The 12,247-nt window shown below is 43.2% G+C and overlaps 1 protein-coding gene across 3 annotated transcripts in view; it reads left to right on the top strand.

The window, feature by feature from the left end:
- ZNF277 (zinc finger protein 277) overlaps positions 1-12,247 on the top strand; it is a 415,867-nt gene that overhangs the window by 210,959 nt on the left and 192,661 nt on the right. For all 3 annotated transcript variants that reach the window (XM_069627913.1, XM_069627912.1, XM_069627914.1), the window contains one exon: positions 5,662-5,772. In XM_069627913.1, the coding sequence (XP_069484014.1) occupies positions 5,662-5,772 (111 nt within the window). The remainder of the gene's footprint in view (positions 1-5,661; positions 5,773-12,247) is intronic.

Below are 12,247 nucleotides of genomic sequence, written 5' to 3'. Positions count from 1 at the left end.
AATAAATAGGGTCGACATGAACCCAAATAAATAGGGTCAACATCCCCCTGATCATCGGCGTCATTGACGCCGAAGATATCTGCCATAGCATAAAAAAATTCTGACCAGGGTTGTGGGGTGAATGTTCTCTCGACAAATGTCGACATTGAGGGTTTGTCTCTCGATGGCGATATGGTGGTTGTCGGTGTCGATCGGGATCAAGACTGTAGTGTTGACATCCTTAGATGCACAGGATTGATCTGGCTTCCATTAGATCTCTTTCAGTGTCAAAAGATTTATCGGCGCCGACATTGCCGGTACCGGGGCACTAAAGGGGTCAGGGTATACTGAGCGCCGGTCTTGGCTCCGGAGCCTACTGCGTGGGGGGTTAGCCACGCCAACTGCAGCAGGCTTTTTGAACATGTCAAGCAGATGGGATTTGAAATCCTCCCACTCTTGGCGGGTGGTAGGCTCAGCCGACTACTTACCTTTATCCGTCAACGACTCAGAGTCCCAACAGTGCTGATGATGCCATTTCCTATTTTGGGACGAGGACGAAGAAGAGTGGCTCCTCGAGTAGGACCGTTTCTTTTTCCGTCTATGTTCTTTCTCAGGGTGTGCCCCTCAGTTTCGGCCTCCGAAGACCGAACCGTCGACCGCGCCAGTGATTTTGAGGGCGGTCGACCCAGAGCGAGCTTTGCAGCCCAATGGCGTAGGGATTTGGGTTGCATTTTGGCGCACGACGGACACCCGTGAGTCCTGTGCCGATGCACCAGTGACAAAACTTGTGTGGGTCAGTGATGGACATCTTGGTGCTACAATTGGAACACTGCTTGAAATCCAATACCCCAGCGACCGACATCTCGTGTCGAGGATTGAAAAAATAGTATGTTTTCTGACAAAAACATCGAGTGACTCGAAAACTCGCCTGTTTTCCTAAGCAGTGTGTTAGCACGCAGAATAAAGGAACTAAGGTTGGGGCGTAGTGACATTGTATTTTTAAGACACCTGACGTCTCGCCCGGAGCGGATGACCAGACACTGAGCAAGACGAGATCGGCTGTGTCGAGGTCCACTGCGCCTGTGTAGAACATTTTCCAAAGCAGCGGATCTGGAAGGAATATTTATCAGAGGAGGAATCTGAGGGAAAGGAAATCCATTGAAGTAGTATTACTAGATCTGCTTTCAGTAGAAGCCACAGTGAGAGCACAAAGAGTACTGTAGCTTGGTGTAGTACCTCTTCTTATGGTAATGTTAGTTGTATTAATGTTGCTGCAGCCGCCGCTACAGGTGATGGTACTACTACTACTGGTAGTAGTAGCGCTACTACTAAAACTTAATTACTGGTAATTCTAGTACAACAACTGCAGATGGGTGTTGAAGCTACTATTGCAAATGACATTACTCCCACCACCAGTAGTAGAAGCAGCAGTCTGTTACTTAAAGTACTACTACTGTTGGTAGTAGTAGTATTACTGCTACTAATAGCACCACTACTATTTCTAGTAATTCTCCAATTAGTGAGGTAGGATTTGTAGGAAATAAATATACTGGTGTGCAGTTAAAAAAGGCTATGCCTCTTTGCTGCTATAATGAATCTGTGTACTCTACTTCCCCATCTACTTTGATGTCGCTTCCACTTTAAGGACTTAAAAACAGATGCCAAAATTGAGAACAACCGTAGCAAGAAGAAACATTTTGGAAAAACATGTTGAAAAGAAGATAGATGGGTCTGGTTATCCACTGGAAAAAAAGGCAGAAGACAAAACATTAAAAGTTAGGAACAACCTATCTTTGTGTAAAAACTGGATGTCGCAGTTAATTCCTTTGTACACTGGGCACTACACCTAAAATGGAATCCTGGTGTGCATGCAAGCCACAAAGACGTCTTAGATGATTTTAAATGACTGGTGGTCATTTTTTTTAATTAAAGATCGGCCACGTGGCTGTATATGAATAAAGGTGTACACTCTGAAAACCTTAATATGCTCCAAGATAAACTATCGGATATGCCTCACCTGCAGCAATTCTTAACTACTAGCACCCAGGGGAGAGGGGCTGCCTTTCTTTTTTACCCCAACAGCAGGCACTGATGCGCCCATCTCCCTTACCCCACTTACCTATCCATTCTTCACACTTTGTAGGTGCTCAGTGCCACTGCAATGGACATAGAAAAGATGCTACCGTTTTGGTCCATGCCACTAATCTTCGTAGTTTTTGTGTAAGGGACTTTGTTTCACACACTTGGCACGAAGCCAAAAAACAGCTATTAGCATTTGTATTTGTATTTGTATTTATTTATTTATATTGCGCAGCCTGCCCAAAGGCATCAGGGCGCATGTTTAGAAGGGTTACGTAAGTTTACAGAAATATCGATTACAAATTGCATAGTAAAATAAGCATACATAGAAAGTCGTCACAATAAATACAGCAGTGGATGGGGTTGTAGAGCATGTAGTGGATGATTACCACATGGTGGACAGCTCTTCGTCTTGCTCATAGAGCCATTGCTTTGTTCTGTGTTTGAAGGATTGGAGGGAGGGGACGTTCCTGAGGTCATTGGGAAGTGAGTTCCAGAGCTTAGCGGCCAATACCGGGAAGCTTGAGCCTCTGGCAGTCTGTAGTTTAAAGCAGGGAATAATGAGTGTATGTGCTTGCGCAGCTCTTAGTGGTCTGTGGGCTGTATGCTGTGTAAAGCGCTCTGACAAGTAGGCTGGTGCTGCGTTGTTCTGTGCTTTGTAACTTAAGATAAGAGTTTTGAAGGCAATACGCTGTGGGATAGAGAGCCATCGCAAGTTCCGTCTCGTGGATGAGATGTGGGTGCGCCTAGGAATGTTGAGAGCAGCCCTAATGGCGTTATTCTGGGTTACCTGAAGTTTGTCGATGTTTCTTTGATTAGTTCCGAGGTACAGGGCATTACAGTAATCAATTTTGGATAAAATAAGGGTTCTGGCAAGGATCAGGCAGTTGTCCAGAGTTAAGAAAGGACGGCAGGCAGTGATTAGTTTGCACGTGTAAGCCGATGCTGAAGCTACTGAGTTAGTTTGTCTGGTGAGCGAGAGGGTGGAGTCTAAGTAGATTCCAAGTGTTTTAGTAACGTTGGAGACCTTAATAATGTTGCCATCAATGTTGAATGCGTCATATTTGCTGCCAAGTTTTGCAAGTTTAGCTTGGGAACCTAAGATGAGTAGCTCAGTCTTCTCGTCGTTGAGGCAGAGACCGTGGTGGGCCATCCATGCCTGGATGACGGAGTAAACTGCATTGAGAGCTTTGACGTCAGTTGCGTAGTCACCCGTTATAGGGATGAGTATCTGGGTGTCATCCGCATAATTTGTATAGGTGACACCCAGATGGTCAAGAATATCAAAGAGTGGTTTTGTAAAGACATTATAAAGCGTGGGTGATACGCATGAGCCTTGTGGGACACCGCAAGGAACATGTGCTGGGTCAGCTGCGGCATGAGATGAGAAGACTCTCATGGATCTGTTTGCAAGGAATGAACTGATCCAGGAAGTAGCTGCATCAGAGAAATGGGCAGCCGTTATAAGGTGCTGGCAAAGGATTTGGTGGTCTACCAGATCAAAAGCGGCTGATAAATCTAGGAGGAGTAGGAGCGCTTGTTTGCCCTTGTCTTTCAGGTCCTCAATTTGTGTTTTTAGGTCTATAAGAGCGGTCTCTGTGCCGTGTCTCGGCCGAAAACCGGATTGCCTAAGTCCTAGTAGGTTGTTCTTGTCAAGATAGCTTTGAATTTGGATGTATGCCGCCCGGTCCAAGATTTTTAGAAGGTATGGTACCGTGGTGATTGGCCTATAGTTGGTAGGAATGTTAGGGTCTAGGTTAGGTTTTTTGATTAGGGGGATTACCCAAGCATCCTTGAGGTTATCTGGTACTATACCAGATTTAAAGGAGGAATTGATAAGGGTGGTGATAAAGGGGGCGAGCTCAAGTGCTGCTTCCTGTACGATCGGAGCTGGGCAGGCATCGCCTTGACAATTAGATGGCTTTAACTTCTTGATGATAATTTCCACTTCCTTAATGGTTAGGGGAGAGAAACTGAAAGGTTTGAGGTGGTGATTGTGGGAGGAGAGATTGGCGGGTTGGGAGTTACCTACTGAGTCAAGGATATAGTTTTTTTTTGTGTTGATTTTGGTTTGGAGAGTGGTGATTTTGTTGAGTAAAGCTTTTTGAATGTTGGCGCACCATTCGGTGTCCGGGGTGCAGGTGTCAAGGGGAGCAGCTGGGGACTCTAATTCCTTAAGAATTTTAAAGAGTTCCTTGGTATTGGAATGAGCCTGCATGATTCTATTGTTGTAAACTTCTTTTTTTGCTGCTAGTATGGCTTCTTTATACGAGAGGGTGATGGTTAGAAGGTTGATTTTATTTGCTGGTGTGGGTGAATTTCTCCAGAGGGTCTCGGCTTTACGCTTGTCTTTCCTAAGTTCACGTAGGTGTGGGGTGAACCAGGAGTTGAGGTGGTTGCGTGGTTTTTCTTTGCGCTGTTTAAGAGGTGCAATGGTGTCCAGTGCTTTTAACATAGCACGATTGTAGGTGTCCACAAGGACGGTAGGGTCCGCACAGGTTGTGGAGACAGAGTTTAAGAGTGGGAGGATGAGTGGGAGTAGTTTCTCAGTTGTAATATCCTTCTTGTTGCGAGTAAGTGTGGGTGGCACAGTACAAGGCTTGTGCAAAGGTGGGCAAGAATTGAGGGAGAATGTTATTTTGTGATGGTCAGACCAAGCACATGGTAGCACAGAGGTTATGTTTAGTGCGCAGTTCAAGTCTGAGACCCAGTCTAATGTGCGGCCTTTGATATGGGTGGGTACCTTGACATGCTGGGTTAGGCCAAAGTCGGATAGAACGTTGGCAAGGTCACAGGCTTTAGTGTCGTTTGTGTCCAGATATCCTAGGTTAAGGTCTCCAAGTAGGATAATTTGGGATTTAGGCTTGGTGCTAGAGGCTAGGATGGAAGAGATGTCTTCTATGAATGTGGACGTGGGACCAGGTGGCCGATAGATGAGGTACACAAGGGCGGTATGATTGGGTGAGATTGGGAGTTTAATTGTGAGTAGTTCAGCAGATGGCAGCAGGTGATTGTTAGCAACTCTTAGATTGAGAGAGCTCTTAAATATAAATGCTAAACCACCTCCTTTGGATTGATTGTTGTCCCTATCGCATCTAATGATAGAGTAGTTATCTGGTATGGCAAGGGATAGGGCGGGGCCAGACGCTGCATGTAACCAGGTTTCTGTGATAGCCAGAAAGTCCAGGTTTTCAGTCACAATTAAGTCAGCGATGTCTAGCGCATGAGCAGGAACTGAGCGGGCATTGATGAGCGCCCCTTTGAGATTAGCTAGGGGCTTGGGGATGTTGGCTGGTGGTGCCTCTGCCTCTGATGGGACATCTAGGGTCTGGGTAGAGTTGATGTGGTAGGACCAATGGTGGCTTACTGAACAGGGTGGTAATAGGTTTATATACACAGTGGAGTGTAGCTGGTTAGAGCCCAGGGCCTGCGTTAAGGCCTTCATGTTAGTCTGTCCAAGGGCCCTTCCGAACCAATAATGGCCTCCTCCTTGGTGTTTATTGTTGAATTAATTTGGGTTACAAGGTTCAGTACAAAACTACATTTGAATGAAGTCGAATATTGAAGAGGACTAATTTTTTATGTTTTCGTTTTTTCTTGTAGATCTCTTCTTTATAACCATATGAACAAAGAGCATGCCTTCAATGTGGGACTGCCTGATAACATTGTATACTGTAACGAGTTTCTGGATGCCCTCCAGAAGAAACTCGACAGGTATGAAATGGCTCTACAATTAGAAAGTTTGTATTTGAGATGTGCTTTTTTTTACCTTGGAAAGTAATCTGCATTTGCCCTGTGTCACAACATTGAGTTTCCTTTTGCTCCGATACCCCATCGTTTGGTACAAAATAACAAGCACATTACCAAAAGGGGGCTATATATCTGGTTTTGTTCAAAAAACCAACCGGAAGCTATAAACTCACATTGAATTGAAGTCAGAATGTCACAAACAGTGTATAAATACCTCATATACACTTTAGACTCTGAAATGAATGTAAGCAATTTGGCCTTATGCATTGTTTATTCTCTATTGACAAGGATGCTAGATATGATGCACCTAGCAAGGTAGCCCTATTTGGAGCAGCTATCTCTTAATCACATCATGTACTTTTTGGCCGAGTCCAATACAAATTAAATGTATTTACAATAGACGTGTTTTCATGTATGCACTCAACTTAACATATGCGAGCAAGCCCGAGCTGTATAAATTTATAATTTTGTAATCATATCGACATAAACATAGTACATCAATAAGCTAACATATACCGCAAAGTGTCTGTCATTAGCTGCAATGAAGCCTCGAGAAAAGCTAAAAGTAGCAACCCCAAGTAGCGGTAATTTCCTGTTTACATCGTGCTACCCAGCAACATCGGTCATGTGACCGAACACATGACCAGGAAGCAAGCTGGGACCGCGATTCACCAGAACAGACATGCGTTTGCCACCCACATTACACAGTTTGAAATCATTCACATACAACCATTTCAATAACGTATCCATAAATAATGATTGAAAAGTAATCGGAACGCGCATAACATTAAAATAGATGTCTCTTCGCGCATCCGGGTCACGTGACTACCCATGTGACCGGAACAGAACTACTTGGCACCATGGTAACGTAAGCTCTCTGCCGATGCATCAGCAACTGCCCGACGGCACCTGACACCAGTCCGTGTATCGCAATCGTGCCGGTAAGCCTCTTTTGGACCGTTTGCCCACAAAAGATAATCCTAACCGTCTGTAAACTACAAATATGGACCAGTCTGACTCAAGACCCAAATATATATTTCATGCACGCTTATATACATTCCCTCTTCTTTTAGATTTCGCGTGACCATTTGGAGCTGCCCTATGATGGCGGATTATATATAACCAGTATACAATACATTTTTCAGGTAAAATTGTTCACTTACTCATGAAATAGGAAACTATTTAATATTTGTAACAAACAATGTTAATTTCACACAGTGAGTTAATTATTGCACATCTCCATGTTATGTCTTTATAGACAACAACCCAAAACGTGCCGCGCAGGCCATGAGGTTTTCGGACCCAATCCAGGAGTAGGATCACCTAGTTGCATCGGGAAGGAAAAAATACTTGTGAAAAACACTGTTACTTACCAATGGTTCGTATTTATGCCCACCCTACATTCAAGGTACAAAACCCTCATCTGTCACCGAGCAATCTTAAATATTTATAACACATATACGTGATTGTCAGAGGGACTTTAATGCTAAAATGTTATGTGGCCACTTGCCCAAAGTATTTAATCAATTGGCGTAATGCATGTTAACTTGCCCGCATGAGTTAAGTTCAGTCAGGGGAGCAATTTACTTTGGCTCTTAATTTTGACTTGATTGGTCTTTAGTCGCACGAATGCACCAAGTTGGCTTAAAAATTAGTACAAAGTATTGGCAAAACAGCTATTCCACATAAATAATTTCCGAAATAGTTATCAAGTCTAGTGACTTGATTTTATGATTCACAAACAAAAAACCTTATACAGGTAATGAGTACTAGACAATGTTGGAATATTGCAGTAATTGTAAAAATATCTAGTACTTGTGTGTCACATTTATATTTACTTTCTTCTGTTTTTATTTCTCGCTGTTTTTTCCATTTGCCTTTTTCCCTTTGCTTTTTCCCTTTTCGCCGTGTTTGCCCCTTCCCCACGCCTTTCTGTAACAAGAATTACTAACAAATGCAACAAAAATGCTGGTTGTGCCAATTAATACTGTGATTACGCCCTGAAGACGGCCTAGTCAGGTTGAAACACGTGTTTGCGTGGCATAGCTTCTCATATGACCGTATAGGTTAATTCAAAGACCATTGTACAACCTTTTGTTCTTGCAACATAATAATCTTCTTACAAGTGCATGAAGACAGCATTGTATGAAGTCAATACAACTGTCTATTTCATTTGTACTTAAATACAGAAACCTACCTTTATATATCTTTACATGGTCTCTCACTTTTATTTATTTTTCAATCAAAACGCTGACCGTTTTCTTTTCATTTAATAAAAGTAATTGAGTAAAGAACCCCTTCTTCCGACCCACCACAGTACATACCTCAGTAACTCGGCTGAAGCTTTTATTTGTGATGTAAATTAGTGCCAGTTTGCTGATGTCGCATCATTTGAGATATTTTGGTGAGTTATTGTATGGGTTTCCAAATTTCATATGGAGTGTATTTTATTGCTAGCATTGTCCTATTGTGTACATATTTGTGCCATTTCGAGGATGGACCGATAAATTGGACACAATCCTTTTAAAGCATTCCCCCAGGGAAGCTGAACAAATATCACAGACAAAACCAAACGCAGTAGACGGTACTGGAATTAAAGCTGTGCTCAAAAGACATGGGTGTCGTGATGAGATTTGCTCCCTCTCCACAACAGGGGCTCTAGAGGGACTGTGGACTGAAAAAGTAGACTTAAGGCAATCTCCCGAGCAGTGCTGCCAGACTGACAAGCTGCGCGTTTTGCAACATATGACCAAATGTCTTCAGTTTGGCAACTCTGCCTGGCATGTTCCACTGTGATCACGAGGACACTTCGAATTGTTTGACCAGGAACACCCAGCATGGAGCCTGCAAGGATTGAGGGACAGGCAAGGGAATTGCGAACAAGACACTAGAGTGAGTTCTGGTCATCGAAAACTGAAAGAGGGAGCCGCTTAGTCAACACTGTTAGGAAGTTTAACTAAAGTCCACCTGTGGTAGGGCTTTAGAAGACTCTCTCTTAGGAGTATAGGGCTCCACCTCTTAGGTTTGGCCTGACCTACCCAAAGGCTTGGTAGCTATGGCCAAGCAGGCAGGCTTAGTCTAGGAGGGAGAAGGGCTGTATGCAAGTACAAAGACAAGACCCTTGAGCACACTTATAGTCAAGGACTAACTTATACACTGTAGTTATATACAAATATGGTTATTTATTATATATACTAAGACAATGTTAAAATCCCTTTTCAAATCAGGTAAGTAAGGAAAGTTTTGCACAGATATACAGTAAGACATTTGTTGTTGCAATTCTCAATTCAGTAGTAGACCGTTTGGATGGTAAACGGGTAAGAGTAGCCTCAGGTTAGCAAATAATTCGTCAACCAATATTTACTAAATAGACAAGGGTGGTACAAGGATTGCCCAAAGCCAAAAGAGACTAACAACAAGGCATACAATTAAGTCGCTGTGTCTAACAGGGAGAGAAGGGGTGAATACAAGGTCTTCAAAGTTGAAGCTTTTAATTGTTCCATAGAAGTAAAGCTGGTATAAAAACAAACTCACATTGCCAAAGCCAAAAGAATGAAAGAAAGGTAGAATCACATCCTTAAGGATATTTGGTTACTGGTGTTGAAGAAAGACAAGTGTGGCAAAGAGGCTGCCCTTCTTGAAGGTGAATGTTCAGGAGAAGTGCATGGCTTGCCTAGAAGTGTTAAAGAGCACTAATCTGAATTCTGCCTTTTCTGAAAAGATGTTGAAATTCATAAAATTGCAAACTGCTGACGCTGTTGTGAGCTTTTTGTTGTCAGTAGATCTAGAAAGTAAGAAGCACTGTTGATTGTGGAAAGCTATTGGGCAGGCAAGTAGACTCTCATGGTAGAAGTGGGCCTGGTATCAGAGTAAACCAGGTGGGAGTGGAAGTGGTAGTTCTGTGAAGTTATCCTGACAAAGATACAAACTGTGATTTATAGTGTTGAAAGGAGAGCTGAGAAAAACTGAAAATTAAGAAGCTGTGTTTCTTTGAATCTTATAAGTTGTGGCAAATCATCCTGACCAAGCATATCATTGATGCTATTTGAAGGACTGAAAATAACTATTCAAAGAAGAGGAATCTTTCTCTTGTTGAACATTGGATTAATAGAATTTTATTTTGATAAGTTGAAGGTTCAAAGAACGTGTTGAAACTTTATCAACCCGGATTTCCTTGTTTCTTTTTGTTGAACATTGGAACTGATTGCGACTTAAAACCTGGGGAAGGGGAATTCACCCAGGTTATAAAGAGAGACCATGAATACATTATATATGCAATTATTGTTGTTGTAAATTGCCGTATATTTTCTTGTGTATTTTATGTACATGTGTGAGGGCCAGCTATCCATTGCTTGAGGGTTTCCTTTAGTTTGTTTTAGGCTGGGAAATCCTCGTCAAGGTAGGCATAGTGAGGCATTTATTGAAACTTATGGTTTCATAAAATGGCATTTATTGAGAAATCATCTAAAAGTTGCCCACCTCACATTTCTGACCCCTCACAATGGATAAGGTGGGATTCAGTTGGCTCGCTGTAAAGCCGTAGTGGGTGAGCCCCTGTGGAACACATGTCCATGGAACTACATCTTCCAGAGTGCCGGGCAGGAACGGGTAACAAGACCAGAACCAGGTGACTTGCATACATGTATACCGAGGTAAAAATGTCAAGTTTCAAGCTACTGGGCAACCATAAAAAGTTACTTGTCACCTCAATTCTCCACATCTCAGATCCCAGGAAAGCTTACCATCATGTGAGTGTGAGAACGCTGCCTTGCAACCATGGACTGCTGAAGTGCCCTCTGGGAAAGAAATCCAAGATTACGATGTGCACTATAGTTATGTTCATACCCTTGCAGTTCCATTCTAATGGCAGCAAATGAGGCCACATGTACCGACCAATATCAAGGCCCCACTCATAAGCTAACAAGGGGTGATGGAGCTTATAAATCAATCGGCCAATCCTTTCACAGAACTGGAACCTCCTTAGCAGAGAGCCTAACAAGGCTGTTAAACCAGCCAAGCCCCAGACACAGAGGGTAAAGAGGGGGAAGCATGAGGAGGAGAGCCTCCCTGGGACACACCCGAAGGAGGCAGAAGTACCTATCCAAGCCAGTGAAAGATGGGCCTAGGAGTGGCATGGGGGCAATTCCCAGGCCACCCTCTACTGGTCTCAGTCATATGGCAGGGGACAATTGCAGGCACTCAAGCCAGGACATTTCTTCCCAGCCCCTGAGCAGAGAAACCTTTCCCTTTCAGAGACCCTGAAGCACTCTTTAGCAGACGCCAATTCCTGGAAAGAAAAAAAAGCCTAGTTCTTACCAGAGCGTGTTTCAGTCACAAGGTCCTTTTAGCTATTGTTCTACTACTGTTGCAGCCCGGCTCGCTGTCTCAGAGCAGTAATTTCAAAGTACTAGCTAGATGCTCTGTGAAGTTAGAGACCCACGTTTGATACAGTGTTCCAAGTTTGCAGCTTCCCGGATGCTGTTTTCTCTGTGTGAGAGGTCCGAAGACCTGCACTTGATAATGCTGCAACCTCACGGTTTTCCATCTTTCAATGAAATCAAGGTAGACCTCTTACAACGGGTGGGTCAAACTAGCAATTTCTACCACCCGAAGTTAAGAACCCTTAAATTGATGCCAGTCAAATTGGGAGCGCAAGTTAAGAATATACTATCTTTGTGGTTGGGAAAGAAAACCTTGGAGGCCCTAAACACAGAACAATTTATTCATTCTTTACCCCCTTCACTTCAACGAGCAGTCTCAGAACGGAATAAGTCCACACTCTTCAGCCATTGAAACAGCTCAAAATGTTGCAGATGCTAACAAACACTTGTTTATGTCACATCAAACAGAAGAAAGATAATAAAATAAAGAGCCTCTCCAACCAAGTTATTTTCTAAAAGAAAAAAACGATTTGCCTAATTGATCCAGGAACCTTAATTGCGGGAAGAGAGGAAAAATTGAGGAAATGAGGAGAGAAGAAGGTAGAACAACCGAACACATTGTCCCGATTTGTTTTTCATATTAAGAGCCAGGACACTTAGCTAAGAAGTGTCCCCAAAATACAAGCGAGGAACCTTTGGAAATTGGATGCATGATAGGGGAAGAGTGGGGAAGATCCAGGTTCCTATGAAAATGTGGAAACCCAGAGCAATTTATTTTGCGGTACATTATCAAAAACCACTTACGAACCCGTTCTTGTTAGTGGAATCCCGGTTCAGGCCTTAGTGGATTCTGGTAGCAGACAGCAGTAAGGACAGACCTCATGCTACCGGAGATATTAAAGGGGGCCTCATTAGTAAGAACTGCCTGTGTCGATGGGTGCCTAAAAGTCTATCCCAAAGTAGCCATACCCATCCAAGTACCAGGGAAACCACCAATTTCCCTTCAGCCATTATCCCAGGGCTACCAGAGGAAACTATTATTGGGACGAACGTCTACA

This window comes from Ambystoma mexicanum, chromosome 12, assembly GCF_040938575.1.
Source record: "Ambystoma mexicanum isolate Mex_15411 chromosome 12, UKY_AmexF1_1, whole genome shotgun sequence".
Classification (NCBI taxonomy): domain Eukaryota; kingdom Metazoa; phylum Chordata; class Amphibia; order Caudata; family Ambystomatidae; genus Ambystoma; species Ambystoma mexicanum.
Note: the sequence above shows the minus strand (reverse complement) of the source record. Positions and strands in the feature narration are given on the sequence as shown.